The 18,553-nt window shown below is 44.6% G+C and overlaps 1 protein-coding gene across 1 annotated transcript; it reads right to left on the bottom strand.

The window, feature by feature from the left end:
- Window positions 1-634: 634 nt before the first annotated feature.
- On the bottom strand, window positions 635-16,044 carry LOC109739292 (phenylcoumaran benzylic ether reductase Pyrc5). The gene is made up of 5 exons (XM_020298372.4): window positions 15,671-16,044; window positions 15,407-15,553; window positions 4,677-4,923; window positions 1,064-1,267; window positions 635-957 (listed from the first exon to the last, which is right to left on the bottom strand). Exons 1-5 carry the CDS (start codon window positions 15,845-15,847, stop codon window positions 788-790), a joined length of 945 nt encoding a protein of 314 aa, XP_020153961.1. The 5' UTR covers window positions 15,848-16,044; the 3' UTR covers window positions 635-787.
- Window positions 16,045-18,553: the final 2,509 nt, after the last annotated feature.

Raw genomic sequence — 18,553 nt, 5'->3', positions numbered from 1 at the left:
TGAATAGTGAACATATTTTAAAAATCGACCAAAATTTGAAAAGTATGAAAGCTTTTTGGAAACATGGATTATTTTTTAAAAATGTGAACATTTTTTAGTATCACTAACAAATTTCGGATTCCCAACTATTTTTATGAATTGTGAATAATTTTTTAAAAAGTAAATTTTTGAAAAAGGAACTATTTTTGGAAACATGAACGTATCTTCTAAAAAATGCTAAATTTTTGGAACAAGATTTAGAAAGTAAAAACTACTTTTTTAATTACGACCAAAATGTGGAATTTCAACCTTTTTTCAAAAAATAAAATTCAAAATGTAATCATTTTCTGAAAATTTTGTGCACCTTTTATTGAAAAATTTCTCATCAGCTTTTAGTGAAAGAAAAAAACCGGAAAGAAAAAAAATCCAGAAAAACATGAAGAACCCGAAAAGAAAAAACAAAACAAAGAAAAACAAGAGGAAAAACGAACGGTAAAATGAAGCAGCGAACGCGCGGCCGCGAACTGGGCTAGCACACCCACGGGCCCTGTGGGCGAAGACACTTCTCCCTCTAGTGCCACGAGCGAAACCGGATTCGACGAGACGCATAACTAGAGTTCCAAATGGGCACTAGATTAACATGGCACATGGAGAGTGGACGTAAACGAGGATCTTGATTTTAGGGATCTTTTTGACACATCACATGACAATGTAACTTGAATGAAATGAAACCACACAAGCCGGCGATAAGATAACGGCCGATGTAACATCACAGCTCGCACACCGGCTCTTCCAGTCTCAGTCAGAGTCAGAGAAGAAGGCCATCCAGGCACTCCTCCACCGTGGCGAACTGTATGTTCGGGTACAGCTGCGTCGCCTCCACGTCGACGGCCGGGTCGACGGCGCGCTCGCCCGCCCCGCCGTGCACCAGCGTCGAGTGCACCATCGCCAGCTGAAAGTTGAGAGGGAACGGAGCCTCTGCATTTAGAGCCCCGGCGAAGACGATCAGCTCGATTTGTAGACGATCACACACCATTTCATATGTAACTAGCTACCATGTACGGATGAATTGATAGGAAGCTACCTTGGATTTTCTTGGCGAGCTCCTGTTCGGTGACGTAGTGCCTCTCGAACGTCCTGCCGGTTTTCTTCTCCAGGAGATGGAGGAGCTGGCCGAAGGAGCGCATGTTGGCGGGAGGGCGCACGTGCAGGATCTTGTCAAGCGTTCGTGGGTCCTCCACGGCTCTTATGGTCAGCATACTCATATCCTTCTCGTCTACAAAGATGGCTGAAAAAGTAGTGCCGAACTCAGAAATTACATCTACTCCCTCCGTATTAAATATAAGTTTTTTTAAGATTTCAATAATGTAGAATAAATCCGAGACCACCGTCGATCATCCGAGAACCAAGCAATCACACGAGCACGACACCAAAATTTGTTAACGATGTTCACTGATATGGCTACATCCCGGGGCATGACTACGGACGCTCCTTCCCGTGACACCGTCACAATACCGCACACGGTCGCCCTGGACGCCGGCACATGCCACCGGCTTCCCCTGCGTTTCGGTGCTATTATGTTGGCATAGGTTACATCGTGTGTCTACCTCCGCTATATATGAAAGGCCTAGGATACAAGTGTCCTATTAGGACACGACTCCATGTCCTATCTAAACACAGTACAACTACAAGTCCAACTGTAACCTACCTTGTACATTATATTCGACACAACTCCAACAAACTACACCTTGGCGAATATACTCCACTACCCTGGATTTGTTCATGCGTCAAACTTCCATGTACATTGGACTTGAGCTTATCCCATGAGTATCGCTGCTACTTCAAAGACTCCATGTGACTCCATCTGCAACTTGTAGTCCTCTTTTCTTGGCCACAGTCAATACTCGAGCAAAATTAAGTTCCTTGTTACTCTTGTTTGTGCTCCTAACTTCCAGAGTATCCGTCAACGCCATCACACACCAATCACTGATCTGCGTGACAATGAACAACTCACATATTGGTGTCACATATAAGAGTTACCTGAACTCAACATCACTGCTCATTTCTTGACTGCATGTCTGAAACTAGAAGGAATTTCACCATTGCTTTTAGTCATCCCGAGTCAAATTCACAGTTGTCTCATCACATGCATGACCACCAGAGCCCTGGCCCGTCTCCATGTCCCGTGCATACCGCACGCCTCGCCGCTATTACCGCGTCGAGCCTCCGCTGCCCCGGTTGAGTCTCAAGGGTCGCGACCCACACCACTCAACCCCCACTGTAGAGTACCACCGATCATCACCGACCGATGACGAGTTTCAAGCTTCCATCAGACCATTGGGTTTCAGTCCGAACTACGTGTCCCTCGCTTTTTCCTGCTGAATAGGCTTCGACTCTCTGTCGACTTACGCCGTAGCCCCTCAATCAGCACCGAGTGAAGTCTTCCAAACTTCAGCTCCAGCTTCAACATGACTCCATGGTGGTTGTACGTGCCACCCCGCGCCTCGTCGACTCCAAACTCATGTGCACCGTCTTGAATCAACCCCGCGCCATAGTCTTGTCGAAGCCACACAAGCCCTCGGGCCTGCACCACGTGTTTCCACGCCCCAGAAGTCGGTCACTATCAGCATCACGCTCCTATGTCGTCATCGCCGATCTCACCACCGTCTTCTGTACCAACCGACTTGCGTCGATCCGTCAGACTGCGTAGTCCAACCTAGCCGAACTCGTTCGACTGTACGACACGCTCGAGGCTCTCAAATCATCTTCTACGAATTTCCATCATCACATGATAATTCCGTCTTAGCTGACATGATTTCCTGCAACCCCTTCAAGCATCCCTATTGCGCCAACAAATCTTTCAACTCTGTCTGCCATAACCCAAGGTTTTCAGTCCCACAAACTTCACCACCTCTAACCTGGTACCTGTTGGCGCCATAGTTTTTGTACGGCTGACCCTGCGAGAAAAATACCTAAGCTATCCCCGCGACGCCGAAGTACACAAGCACTTCCGTGCACAACTCCAGCCAAAAAAGACCTCCTGGTCTTCACGCGATGGGCAGCTCCCTTGGCACTAATTACAATGCTGGCCGTTGCCTTGCTTTGCCAACGCTCCTGCTATTCCGATGGATAATCTGATGGATTTTCTTTCCGCCGATTCGATGTGTTGCTTTTGCCTCTTCCACGTCATATACGAGGACCCGGTCCACTTTTGTTTCAAAAACAAATCTCGTATGTAGCTCACAACGGCTGAGCCTTGCAACAGTCTCCAGCTTTGCACGCCCTTGGCCCATGGCCCAAATCGGCCAGCCCAACAGCATCTGGTGCTACTTGGCCTCCGCCCGACCCCATCCGCCTGTAGCCACACCAGGCACGTTGCCAGGTCGCTCGCAGTTTGCCCTAGCAGCCCCGCCTAGCTTGTTGCCTGTCGCCGAGTCATGTGCGCTGCTGCCTGAACGCTCGCCCGACCGATCTATCAATTTCGATCGACGTACGCCTCGCCTGCTGCTGAATTCTGTTGCTACCACGTGCACACGCGTCTGTCTTTGATCTTCGTTTTTCTCGATCTCGCTAAGAACCACACCGCTGCCGGCTGCATCTCCTGATCCTTCCTCTTTATCAACAACTGCGACCTCCTTTGAACCTCGATCATGATACCACTTGAAGAATAAATCCGAGGTCACCGTCGATCATCCGAGGACCAAGCAATCACACGAGCACGGCACCAAGATTTGTTAACGAGTCTCACTGATATGGCTACATCCCCGGGGCATGACTACGGGCGCTCCTCCCCGTGACACCGTCACAATACCGCACCCGGTCGCCCTGGATGCCGGCACATGCCGCCGGCTTCCCCTGCGTTCCGGTGCTATTATGGGCCTGTTCGGCAACGGCCTAGCTTCCCAAACTCCTCAACTTCTACTCCTAGATTCGATTTCCAGCTTCTCACGGTGATGGAAATACGTTCGGCTGCGCAGCTCCTGCTTCTCGTCGCTGACATGGGCTGACAACCCATTTAGATGGGCTGAAGCCCGTTTGAGAGGAAAGGGAGCAAAGCCCAGCTCGATAGGCTACATCGGTACCCTTTTTCTCCTTAAAAAATGTACATCAACCATGATGGAGAGGCTACCAAAAGGGAGACATGGGCTGTTCGGGGGAGAAATCAATCAAACCGGTACGCAGAGGTCACTTGGCGGTGGCAGCACCTCGTAATAACGATCAACTCCAGCTCCTTCGTTTTCACGGAGCCAGGAAAAGGCAGCTTCCCCAACTCCTACAAATTTGCACTAGGAGAATAGTCAGCTTCTCGATTTGAACTCCACGGAGTTTTCTTGTTCGGCTCAGCTCCACTACGGAGTTAATGGAAATTGAGAGTTGGAGCGTTGCCGAACAGGCTTTGGCATATGTTACATCGTGTGTCTACCCCCACTATATATGAGAGGCCTAGGATACAAGTGTCCTACTAGGACACGACTCCATGTCCTATCTAAACACATTACAACTACAAGTCCAACTGTAACCTACCTTGTACACTATATTCGACACAACTCCAACAAATAAGAAACTACATACGAAACAAAAATGAGTCTTTAAAATATATCTACATATGTCCGTATATGGTTTATATTGAAATCTATAAAAATATTATATTTAAAAACGAAGGGAGTAGATGACACGTTGAAATAGTAAATGCTTACCTCGTGATTTTTCATCACCAAAGATGTCCACCCCTGTCGACAGAGGGCCATTTTCTCCGGAGTTGCCGAGTGTAGAAAACAGCAAGCCAATGGCCCAGTAGCTGCAGATGATGGTGTGAGGAATCCCTGCGTCTCTGATGGCTCGCCGAACTCGAAGCTTGGATTCCACTATCATGCTCTTTGCCGGCTCCAGGGTGCGTTCGGCATGATGCTCCACGTCACACCCGAATTCAGATGGCACAAAACGCTGCAGTATTTTGTCGGTTCAGACTTCCATCGAAGAAGTAAATTAACCAAATCCTCAAAGCAGGCTTTTTTCCTGCTTTATATATAAAGCCACACAGCCAAACGAATAAAATGTGACGCCGAAACCCTATTACAAAGCTAGTTAGATACATGCTTAATACTCCCTCCGTTCCTAAATATTTATCTTTCTAGGGATTTCAACAAGTGACTACATACAAAGCAAAATGAGTGAATCTACGCTCTAAAATATGTTTATATACATTCATATGTGGTAGTCCATTTAAAATATCTAAAAAGACAAATATTTAGGAACGGAGGGAGTAGTACATGAGTAGCCAGGTCTCGCTAAGAAAAACCCAAGACTATGGACTAAGAAGTAAAATCACGCCCCCCCCCCCCCCCAGAAAACCATCGGACATCATTGCATCGCACATTACAATCAAAAAGGATGTGAGACTGCAAGTAAAAAAACTTCATGAATTTTAGCAAGTTTTAGCTAGTGACAATTCTCTTGCTAAAAAAGATCTTAGTTTTGAAAAGTTGTTTAATAATCTATCAACAAAATGTAACAGTAGTACAAAGATCTCCATAAGTAAAATATATAAAACTAGGTTCATTGGTCACCTAGCAAGGACTACGAGCATTGGAGCAAGCCCAAGATCTGTTACCGTCATCGTCCGTCCCTCACCGGTTCGCAGCCGGAAAACCGTCATGCTAAGGTCCTCAAGGACCAACACACCAAAACAACAATCATCATCGACGAAGAAAACACATGGATCAAAAGGACCATACCTGCAAACACACCGACAACAAACAACCACAAACATCTCTTGAATCCAGACGAATCCGCCGGAGACTAGGGTCAACCTGATCTAAGTAGATTTGTCGGAGAACTATGCGGACTAGATCCAAACATATCTGCCAGGACCACACCTACACGCGTCCTCCGCCGAAGCGGAAAACGTCAGGAGGATATTATTCTAACTCTAGGACATCATCACCACCTCACCGCCCGGATCATTACACTAAGATTACCTAAAGAAAACATGGGAACCCTCCTGTCGATGAGGGACTAGGGTCCACCGCACCTCCATGATCGGTAGGGCCGCTGAGGGCGAGACAGATTGGCGGCAACTAGTTTGGTTTTCAACTAATTAAGTCGCAAGGGGGTTGACTCGATAAAAACCCTAATCACGTATGGATGGGGAGGAGGGGTGAAATTTCATTGGTTATATTAGATCGCATCTAACTGGGTAGTTCGGGTTTAAATTAATTAAGTTATAATCTCGCAAACAAATTTTGCATGCCCCTCAAGCACAATTCCAATTACAACATCCCCCATTTACTCTTTTGTCATTGTATGTTTAGATGTATTTTTTAAAACATATTTTTTACTACTAAGCATGTATTTTATTTGGGTGACATTTTCTTTCATCATTTAAATGGAAGTTTTCACAAGAGATAATTTAAGAAATCCATGCCTTATTTACCCTTGTAACACAAGACTCTCATTTCGATAAATTGTCAAGCATGTCACGCCCTGTGGCGACCAAATCAGAGGTGACCTAGGCATCACGTCACAAGAAATTATAACAGTTCTACAATATTGACAAAAGCATAACCATCTCATGTTTACTCTATAATACTTTCTGAAAAATTCATAAAAGTATAATCAAAATTAAATGTCATATTTATTTTTTCCATTGATTTTGAAATTCCTAAGTTTAATTCCATTTGAGTTTATGACATTTAAAAATCTTAATTCAAATTCAAATATGATACCTTTTCTTTAGTAAAATATATTCTCTATTATAGACCGTGATTTTTGGATTTAATTTATACCTATCTCATCTGGTTTGTAAAATCTAGAAAACTCAATTTCCAAAAATATATTAAAGCTTTTATTATAAGTTATAATACATGAAGGATAATGAAATTTACTTAAATGCAATTCATAAATTAAAATAGAAGATTTTGTAGTTCAACATATAAAATATAGCTTCACTATTTTTTCATAACATAAATGATCATAATTGAAGTTTTTGGGTGGGGAGAATTGATATTACATTAGATAGTTAAAGGGGTGATGACGGCAGTGCGCCTTTGGCTCGCTCCAGTGCTTATAGTCGTCGCTAGGTGGTCTACGGACCTTGATGTACCTTTTACTTCCGGTGTTTGTCGTAGTACCTTGATAGTAGATGAATAGATCAGAAGCCCCCCCCCCCAAAAGGTTAAATTCAAATGGAAATGCCGTCAAGAAAAAGAAGACGCGGAAATGCCTATAGTCCTCGGGCATAGCCACCCCTCTAATTCCACTGTACGATTGATTGCTTGGGATACACATAACCGTCATTTAGGTGTGTAGTAATGCCATACTCCCTCCTTTGCGGTTTATAGGCCCTGCAAAGTTTAGGTTGCTAATCCTATACTTTTTTGGGGGGAGAGAAGGTTCCAATCTATTCATCAATCATGGCGGTATAAAGAATACTAGAGGTAATAAAAATTACATCGAGGTCAATGGACAAACTAGGGACGACTATAAGCACTGGTCCGAGCCGAAGGCGCGCCGCCTACACCGCTCCTTCCTCACCAGAACCGAACAAACCTTGTTGTAGACTTGTAGCAGACATTCAGAAAGTTGTCGTGCTAAGGCCCCAAAGGACCAACGCATCAGAGCAACAACCATCATCGATGAAGAGAGTTCTAGATTGGAAAGATCAAACATGTACCCACACGAACGTAGACGAGCAACAATTGGATCCAAATAGATCCACCGAAGACCCGCACCGGCTGAATCCTGTGAGATCTGACAGAGACATGCCTCCACACATCCTCCAACGACGCTATTTGCACCATTAGGACGAGGATAGGACGTGGGAGACATTATTCCTATCAAGGGACATCGCCACCGCCACACGACCCAAACCAAGACGTTGAACCTAGCAAAAACGAGGACGGGGTCCCTCCCGCCGGCGGGGTCCGATATCCTCCGCACCTCCACCACCCAAAGGCCATCGGAGGTGAGGCGGATCCGCGGCGGCACCAACGGGAGAAGGAAGGAGACTTTTTGTCACACCCTGATTTTCATGCCACAACACTTAAGCTAATAAATTAGGATAAATTGTGGTTTGACAAAAACTTTTGAGTGTTTGGTCTTTGCTTGATTTGATTTGTGTCTGCTGTTTGCAAGTGCTCTAAAAATCAAATAAATCCTCCAACTCTTATACTTCTTCTCCTTGATCCAAAACCTTGCTCAATGATCATTCCATGTGTGTAGGACATAAAAATAATTTCTTGCAAAAATATTTTGGCCAAAAAGTATTTTCTAAATTGGGTTTTCCAAAAACCCCTCAATGGAGACTTGAACTACAAGTACTTAATTAAGGGTGTGAAAAATCTTTTAAAAAATATATTTGACTCCTATTAGAAATAGGATACCCAGAAACCACAAAAATATAATTTTAAAAGTTACTTTCCTATTTTATTTAAAGGCTTTTTCTTAAGGCCAGAAATGGTCTTTAATAGGTTAAAATTATTTTAAAGATTAAAAAAAATATTTGAGAAAAATCAGGGAAACTCAATGGACATATATTTTCCATATATAAGAGTTTCAACACATGGTCATGTTCAAAATATTGGACAAAACCTCCCAAAACCACTTCTGCCCATTTCAAGGATTTGAAATATTTCTACAGGAAATATTTTCATAAAAATCCAAGGAAAATCCAGCAAGTCACAAATGCATATTGTGATCACCTTGCAAAGCCTCATCTTAATTAAGGTCATTTTGGTTCACCAAAATGCCCCAAAACCCTCTCTGACCAGAATCAAATTTGAACAACTTTGTACTACCAACTTTCTCTCCTTGACCCCAACTTTTGTGAGCATGTTCACATGACCAAATGAGGCCACTACACCAAGTGGTGCATCAAGGGGAAGTGATTTTCTAGGGTTTGCCAAAGTTACATTAGCAAACTCTTACAAATGAGCTCATCTTCCTTATACCCTGTCATTTTGTCATAAAAAACACCCCTGCCAAGTGGCACAATAAGGAAATCAGTGCAAGTACCCCAAAACCATATCAAACACCTTCTGCATTTTAGCTAAAAACCCTGTTTGGGCCTCTTCCACTAATCCAAATGAGTTCTCCCGTTTACCACACCTCCTCCTAACCTTCCTCTACCTCTGGCATTTAGCACAAGTCAATGCTCATTGATCAAGGGGATGAAACCACCAATTTTTTATTCTGGACAGCCCCATTTCCACTCTTCTCCTTCCTCTCTCTTCACCCACTGGCCACCCAAAGCATCCAAGGCCACTCCCCTCTTTCTTTACTCCCTCCTAGATCTGTTGGACATGCTTGGGGGCGCCCACACTACTTAGAAAATGGCATGCCAAGCCATTTGGGCGCTCTGGAGCGCGCTACAGTGCGGCCAGGCACTGTAGCCACCCCCTTCCAACCGCCTCCGGCCACCTCGGGCCTCCCCAGCGCGCCCGACGAGACGCCTCGACGTCCGCAACACGGCAGCTGGTCGGCCCCCTCCTCCTTCTCCCTCCTCTCGCCCCAGCTCGCACGCGCGACGACCGCCCGAGCGCACCAGTAAGCGTGCTCACACGCGCGGCGCCTCTGGCCCCCTGCCCCCTCTCTCTTCCTTCCCTCACTCTAGACCGAACCCACGAGCACCCCAGACACGCCCATGCACGCCCCCGTGACCCACAACAACGGCAACAACCTCACCGGCGCACAGGTCTACGGTGAGCCGTGGCTCGCCTACTTAAAGGCCTCCCCGAGCCTCTCCCTCACCACCACTCGCTCCTACCTACTCCAAATCGGCCCCCTGTGCCCTCCACTCTCCTCCAGGAGCACCCGAGCTCGAGATCGAGCTCGAGCTCCGCCGCCTCGGGTAGCCGTCGATCTCGGGGTACAGGCTCTCTCCGCCTCTTCTATCTCTTGATCTGGAACCTCAACACCTCCCTGACCATTTCCCCTCTGTTCCCCCTCTCTATTGCAGCCGAAATCGACCGGGGCAAGCATCTCCCGAAGCTCTGCCGCCGGCTTCCTCGTCGCCGGCGAACCCCTGCACCCAGGCGACCAACTCCACCTCCACCCGAATGGCGACTCCGTCCTGAGCACGTCGGTGCCCTCAGATCGCCTCGCCGTCGACCACCGCGACGCCGGTGAGCTCGCCGCCCTCTCTGACCCGAGGTTGACGACGACGGCCGTGGGGCCCGTCCGTCAGCCTCACGTCCTGACGTATGGGTCCCACACGTCAGGTTAAAAACACACACGCGCGCGCACCGGTTCGCTGTGTCGGCTGGAGGCGTATTTCCCAAATACGCCTTCGACGTGGCAGCCTCGCGCGGGCTGGATTCCCCCTGGGCCTGCTGCACTGTGGCCAAATAGGCCCAGTTGCACAGTGGCCTTTTTCCTTTTCTTTTTCTGTCACTTTTCCAGAAATTCCACAGGATTAAATATTCATCCAAATGCAATAATTCCAACTCCCATATTTTTCTAAAAAACCCACCTATTTAATGGTATAACTTTCACTCATGTCCAAACAAGTTTTATGTACTGTTCATATTCAAATTCAAATTTGAATATATCTAAACCCCTCCGAAAATCCATTTCTCCCATTATTCTACTCCAAATCCAAAACTAGGAGTTTTCCCCTTCTTAGTTTTCCTCCTAGTATTTTACAAAAATGAGTTGACATTTTTCTGAGCACTTTGATTTTTCTATTTTGCTATTGCCTTATTTTTCTCGTTATTATTTTGCGACGATAGATTGCGTTGCTAACGAAGGAGTTGGACCAGAAGACTTTGAAGACCCAAGAATACTTTGCTGAGCCAGGCAAGCAGCCCTTTGACCATGTCTATGAAACCCTTTTTATGCATGTCATATAGCACCATATTGTTGTTGCAACGGAATCATGATGAGGTGGTAACCACCTTGATGGGTTGCCTCTGTTACTTCCTTGTTGATACTTGCATTATGCATGACCCTACCTTCCTATGAGGGTTATGCCGGTGGGAGTAGATAGGATGCTAGAGTAGTTGCTACGCAAAAAGGGATGGGAATATGCATGGTGATGGAGACAAAGTATTTTCAAAAGACTTTTCGAAAACCCCATCGGGTGCCACTTATGCCCGAGGGAGATAATGAGATGGGTAACCGCTTGATGACGAAGTGGTGTACCGAGGCAAGTGTGTGTGTTGCTTTCAAAAACGGATTGGTTTAAGTTGCGACCGTTATTCCAACCTTACATGCGCAACCACTCTACCCTTGTATGGGAAAGGGCATTATTGATTACCTAGGCCGATACTAGCTTGGAGCCCGCATTACTAGTGATGGGGGAGAGTTGGTGCTCTCTCTCGGGACGGGGTCCTGCCAGGTAGGGCGGCCAAGAACATTTTTATGGGGCACCGGACACACCGTTGGTACCCCGTGCCAGTGGCATGTGATGAATATGGGAGCGAGGCTCCACAATTTTAAGATGTGAAATGTTGGGCACGGGGGTTACTACCAATCGAGTGGACTCTATGTTAGTGTCGTCTAGGGAAAGATAGTGATCGGGTGCTTACCTCGGGTACTTGAGGTACCGCGGGTCGTGGATGACACGGAAGTTCCCCGGATCTTGTGGGTAAAGTGTGCAACCTCTGCAGAGTGTAAAACTATTCGAATAGCCGTGTCCACGGTCAAGGACAGTTGGGTAACCGCTCTTGGGCTACGTCCACTTGTTTTCAAACCAGTGTGTGTTGGATAAGTGGGAAGAACTACTTGGGTTAAGTCAGATGACTTGACACAATGATCAAGTTGGATTGGTGTCCAACTCTGTTTATGTTGATATCTGTAACTTGTTCATACGGATAACTGTACTCTCATGATGCATACTTTACAGGTTGATAGATCATGTCATTGCACTCAAAACTAGCTTTCTGCAAACTACCTACTTAGTGCTATACCATTGCATTATTGTGCCTTGTTCCAATCATGGGTTGCTTGCGAGTACATTCAAAGTACTCATTGGCTTGCCACTGGTTATTTAATTGGCCAGGCATGGAAGAACAGGAGTTTGAAGAAGAATCCTTTGGAGACGAACATGCGAACTAGGACGCTTCCCAGTCAGAATGCCTGTAGGGTTGAGGCAGATGGCATGGGTTCTACTTATCGACGAAGGATTTCCGCTGCTTAAGTTTATTTGGTATTCAGCCCTTGTGGCTTTATCTATGTAAGACTTGACCATAAGGGTCATAATTTGTGTAAGACGGTATGTATGGATGTAAGACTCTTGTTATTTAGCTTCTGTGTGTTCAGTGAGCATTGATCTCTGGGATCATTGTACACGTGCATTCGGTGATCACGACTCATGAGTCGGGGTCCCCACACTTTTCTTAAGGAGGAGGAGGGAGAAAGAAAATACGCTAATCCTATATACCCAAGAGAATGACCCCCATTAACTTATTTATCACAACATGCAAGTATAGTACATCATCATAATTCATTTTCAGGATAATATAAATAATTCATGGTATCTAAGCAATGGATGCATGCCCAACGAGACAGAGCTCCCATGTAGGCAATGGTGTCAATTGCCACCAATGATTTTCGAAACAAAGAAAAAAACAATACATGGTATTAATTCATGGTACAAATAATTATTTATATTATCCTAAAAATGGATTATTGCTTAGATGCCATGAATTATTTATATTATCCTAAAAATGAATTTTTACTTAGATACCACAACAAAATAAAACCAGTACTACCTCAACATGCAAGTAAATAATTCACGGTATAATTATTTATATTATCCTAAAATGAATTATTGCTTAGATAGCGTAAATTATCTATAATGCACCGCGCCTAAGTGTTTTAATATTATTTAGTTTTCGTAACGTGCCTAATGCACCGGCACGGCGGGAGTAGTGGTTTTACTTTGTCTGCGGTAGCTAAGATACCATGGACAGATGGGAATGGGACAAGTGTGTAAGCATGTAGGCTGTTTGGTTGACGACCTGGGTAGCGTGCATGAGAAAAATGCCTGCCTGAGAGGAGCCGGAGACTTCAATAATTTTTGCATGTCAGTCATGTTGGCAACGTGCTTGTTTGGTTCATGGCATCAGCCTGAGGATTTGGTTCATGACTTCAGCCCGAGGAACTGCGTGAGAAATGCAGTACAATAAAATATGTTGGCAGGCCAATAGAAGGATAGGATAGACATGGATTAGTATATTGTTTTATGTTTAGCTTGAGTCAGAGCAACTACAATAGGATGACATAAACAAGTTATAAGAAATAAAATAATATATCTGTGCTTAGTTGAAGGAAAGAGAAGATGAGAGAGAAGAAAAACGGGCTCTTGGTCAGTAGTCAGCTGCAACACGAGACCCAATGTATTTTGTGAGGATGTAAGATAAGCCAACTATTAATAAACTAATATATATTTAAAACTTATTATTATGGATGACGGCTAAAAGGTTGGTTGTAGATGACATGTCAACTTCTTATATTTGACTGTATTATTAACCATGCCATGCTCTCAGGCCTAGGAATTCGGTGGCCTGAGCCAGGCTAACGGTGAGCAGGGTTGTCAGGTTGGCTGTGGAAGCTTCACGTAGACGTCCCGCCAGGTAAGCTTGCGTCTGGGTGCATACCATGTACTGTTTTGTTGTTGTTTTTTTTAGTTCGTAACAGAAATAGGAGTAATACAATAATATGTCTCGAAGGGTGTTGTCCACATATGATGCTGATGACGAACGAGCGATACAAATTAACATGCATATTGATACAACGTGTGACAACTTGCACTAGATCCATAGGTACTATACATGTGACGGTAGATCGTGGCCCCCTAGGATAGAAAATCCAAATCATGAGGGTAAGAGACAATTAACACATACTTCCTTCGTTTCATAATATAAAAACATTTTTGAAATTACTAGTGTCAAAAACGTTCTTATATTATGGGATGGGAGGAGTATAATATTATACAATATTTAGGGCCTCTTTGGTTCACAGAATTCTAAAAGCACAAGAATAAAAAATCTAATAGGATTTTGTTGTTGCACCGTAGAAAAATCGAAGGATTGTGTCAAAAAAGTTTGAGTAGATGGACTTTAGTACAAAGGGATCTTTAGAAAAATTACCTATAGGATGTACAATCCAATAAATCAAAGAAACAAGATAGAAAACATTCATAAGGATTCTAGTCCTTCAAATTTCAATCCTCTTAATCAAAGGAGGCCTTACACCCTCTCTCTCAAAAAAAAGAGGCCTTACATTACAAACGCACATGCTCTGACACAACTATCACTCGGTTTAGAGTTATACATGCACATGTGTGAATTTTTCAAGGATGTTTATTTTAAAATGGACAATTTTCTTTTGCGATGTATATCGTCCTTGTCACACACCACATATGGACCTGGTCTGATGGGTGCAATTGTCTGGTCAGAATTATTGTCCAGTATTAAATGGAGTAAAATTGAACTTCTTAGATGGGCAACTTCAGAAATACTGTCCAGTATTAAATGGAGTAAAATTGAACTTCTTAGATGGGCAACTTCAGAAATACTGTCCAGTATTAAATGGAGTAAAATATGGAGTATGTACTATATTCAACAGCTAAAAAAACAAAATCTCTACTACTCCCTCCGTCCTATAATGTAAGACGTTTCTTGACATTTCATATTGTACTACTCCCTCCGTCCCATAATGTACTATATTCAGACATTTTTGACACGATACTAACGTCTTACATTATGGGACGGAGGGAGTATATGTTTATCCCTACTTATGTTTATACTAAAGTAATGTCAATTAATATGAATCAGAGGGAGTAGAATATTTATACCTCCGTTGCAACGCACAGACAATTATCTAGTTATAAAAAAAAAACATTCAGTCGAGGTAATATTTTTTTAGGGTAGTTGAGGTAACATTTTCATTGTAGAGGGTCCATCTTTTTCTTTGGTTGTTGATTAGGTTTCTCCCGTCTAGACAAAAATGCTCTCCCACAAAAAAAACACAAAAATGATCTAGACGACTGAGTGAAGTAAAGATAGAATAGATTCCCTCAAAAAGTAAATAGAACAGATTAAGCAACAACATGACCGCTCCTGCACAAGTAGTTATATTGGTTTTGAGCTGAAACCATACTACAAATCCGGCAAGGAAAAAAAAAACCCAAAACTAAGAGGAGAAGAAGCGCGATTAGCTATTTGTCCAGCCCTTCCTAGATCAGACTAATTTATTTTTTAAAAGGAAGATTACGCCCGACCTCTGCATCTAATCAGACTATATACTACTCCATCTAAAATAAACAAACACGTAGAAAAATGAGCGGAAAATGCGATGTCACGCCAAAGCCCTTTTCTAAAGGAAAAAGCAAAAATCGCTTATCGTATACTCGTAGTTCCAAGAAGAAGGAAAAAGCTACAATCTTCGTAATGCATGTAGTTGAAGAAGGCTTCTGCGCATGTACCTTCACATCTCCAGCCTCCTTTATCGCTTGGACGATCTTGATCTGGCCGTCCAGCTCCTCCGGCCTGCCGTGTCCGACGGCGGAGATTACAACCTCCCCATGCTGCTTGATCGCCGCCACCAAGCTCCCGTGGTCGTTCATGTCCCCCTGCATGCGCGCGCAATTAACATCCCCGAGTTTAACCGCACCTCGATTACCAAGGGTACATATATAAACTGTATAAACTGTTAGCTGTAAACTTGTAATACTGTGATACGCGCGTACGTAGACAACGCTGACTCCACGGGTCTCGAGGGAGTTCAAGAGCTTCGCCTTGTCGGAGTCGGGTGCGACGGTGGCAGGGCGGACGAGCACGGCCGTCCGGTGGCCGGCGTTGAGGCTCGCAGTCACAAGGTGCTGCCCGATGTTCCCCGTCCCGCCAATCACCAGTATCCTGCTCATTGTCGAGCGACCTCCTCGTCGCCAGTGGTTTTATTTTTTTCTAAACAATCGGCAGTGGAAATTGGTGTTGAACGAGCAGGTTGGCAGAGATATGTAACGAGAGCAGGTTGTGTGCCTGTGCCGCCGTACGCGTGGGTACCGTGCTATCCTGGCCGTTAGCGCTGGGTCGTGTATGTATTTCGGCGTATGCGAGGGACCATGGTCATTTGGCAGCATCACTAGATCTGGATGTTAATGAGGCCTCGTTTATTTGAAGATGTGTCTCGTCATAAGATAGTGAACATTTATCGAAAAAAAAACAAGGTACCGCACATGGTTGCCCTGGCACTGAAAGAGATTCTTATAGCACTTTAAATGACAAAAGACACACTATTTTAGATGGACAGGACACAGCTTCGTCATGCATACTGAATATGTGTAATACGTACTCATACATACATGGTTGTCCTTGTTCCGGTCCTGTAAAAGCAACTCTAACACACCGACCCAAACGAACAATAATTTTTTCGGTTTTTTTATCCGTTTGGGTCGACCGTCCGTTCGAAACCCGCCCTGTTTTAGATTTAGGTCTGCAGCGCCCAACACTATATGTGCCGGCGTGGCCGGCTCGCCGCCCTTTTTCAACAAATAGCCTATTTTTTTTGCATTGTTTCACACACAACTTTTACATTCAAACATATAGTCCAGAACCAAATAAATAACATAGTTTCAACCGAATAAAATAGCACAGTTTTACAAGCCGAATAAAAGTAAAAATGTCTCACATAGTTTTTGCAAACTGAATAAAAAAGATACATCTATTGGTTGCCAACATGAGCCCACATATGCTCAACCAAATTATTTTGCAGTTGCATGTGAGTTTCCCAATCACGCAAGTCATGATAAAATTGGGTGAACTGTTCAAACGTTGCTGCTCCTCCATACTCAGGCACAACATTCTCACCCTGAAACTGAAACCCTTGATCGTACAGACGTTCCGGGCGCTCATCTTCTACGATCATATTGTGCATGATCACACAAGCAGTCATCACCTCCCATAATTTCTGCGTGCTCCAAGTATTAGTAGGATACCGAACGATGCCCCATCAAAATTGCAAAACACCAAAGGCACGCTTGACGTCTTTCCTAGCACTCTCTTGCTCTTGGGCAAATCTTTTCCTCTTCTCACCGACAGGGTTGGGGATTGTCTTCACAATAGTGGTCCACTGAGGATAGATACCGTCACCCAGGTAGTATTCTTTGTCGTAGTTGTGGCCGTTGATAGTAAAGTTCACCGGTGGGCTATTGCCTTCGGCAAGCCTAGCAAACACCAGCGAGCGCTGAAGCACGTTGATATCATTGTGTGATCCGGCCATGACAAAGAAAGAGTGCCAGATCCAGAGATCTTGAGACGCCACGGCCTCAGGTATGATAGTGCAAGTGAAGGAAATATGCCCTAGAAGCAATAATAAAGTTGTTATTTATATTTCCTTATATCATGATAAATGTTTATTATTCATGCTAGAATTGTATTAACCGGAAACTTAGTACATGTGTGAATACATAGACAAACAGAGTGTCCCTAGTATGCCTCTACTTGACTAGCTCGTTAATCAAATATGGTTAAGTTTCCTAGCCATAGACATGTGTTGCGATTTGATGAACGGGATCACATCATTAGAGAATGATGTGATGGACAAGACCCATCCGTTAGCTTAGCACTATGATCGTTTAGTTTGTTGCTATTGCTTTCTTCATGACTTATACATGTTCCTATGACTATGAGATTATGCAACTCCCGGATACCGGAGGAACACTTAGTGTGCTATCATACGTCACAACATAACTGGGTGATTATAAAGATGCTCTACAGGTGTCTCCGATGGTGTTTGTTGAGTTGGCATAGATCGAGATTAGGATTTGTCACTCCGTGTATCGGAGAGGTATCTCTGGGCCCTCTCGGTAATGATCATCACTATAAGCCTTGCAAGCAATGTGACTAATGAGTTAGTTGCGGCATGATGCATTACGGAGCGAGTAAAGAGACTTGCCGGTAACAAGATTAAACTAGGAATGAGGATACCGACGATCGAATCTCGGGCAAGTAACATACCGATGACAAAGGGAACATCGTATGTTGTTATGCGGGTTGACCAATAAAGATCTTCATAGAATATGTAGGAGCCAATATGAGCATCCAGGTTCCGCTATTGGTTATTGACCGGAGATGTGTCTCGGTCATGTCTACATAGTTCTCGAACCCATAGGGAGCGCACGCTTAACGTTCGATGACGATTTGTATTATGAGTTTATGTGATTTGATGACCGAAGGTTGTTCGGAGTCCCGGATGAGATCACGGGCATGACGAGGAGTCTCAAAATGGTCGAGACATAAAGATTCATATATTGGAAGGTTACATTCGGACACCGGAAGTGTTCCGGAGAGTTTCGGGTAAAACCGGAGAGCCGAAGGGGTTACCGGAACCCCCCGGGGGAACTAATGGGCCTCTAGGGCCTTAGTGGAAAGAGAGGAAGGGCCAGGACGGGCTGGCCATGCGCACCCCCCCTTGGGTCCGAATTGGACTAGGGGAAGGGGGCGGCGCCCCCCTTTCATTCCCTTCCCCCTCTTCCTTCCTTCCCCCTCTCTCCCTCTTGGTGGAATCCTACTAGGACTTGGAGTCCTAGTAGGACTCCCCTCCTTGGGCGCGCCCCCTAGGGTCGGCCGGC

Source organism: Aegilops tauschii, chromosome 3 (assembly GCF_002575655.3).
Source record: "Aegilops tauschii subsp. strangulata cultivar AL8/78 chromosome 3, Aet v6.0, whole genome shotgun sequence".
NCBI lineage: Eukaryota > Viridiplantae > Streptophyta > Magnoliopsida > Poales > Poaceae > Aegilops > Aegilops tauschii.
Note: the sequence above shows the minus strand (reverse complement) of the source record. Positions and strands in the feature narration are given on the sequence as shown.

What these genes read in the sequence shown, in the direction of transcription:
- LOC109739292 (XM_020298372.4), bottom strand. Translation starts at nt 15,847, where the DNA reads ATGAGCAGGATACTGGTGATTGGCGGGACGGGGAACATCGGGCAGCAC. An exon ending in GTGGAGTCAGCGTTGTCTAC is followed by an intron (nt 15,554 to 15,670) that starts GTACGCGCGTAT and finishes GCGCGCATGCAG; the next exon opens with GGGGACATGAACGACCACGG. An exon ending in GCTCGCCAAGAAAATCCAAG is followed by an intron (nt 958 to 1,063) that starts GTAGCTTCCTAT and finishes CTCTAAATGCAG; the next exon opens with AGGCTCCGTTCCCTCTCAAC.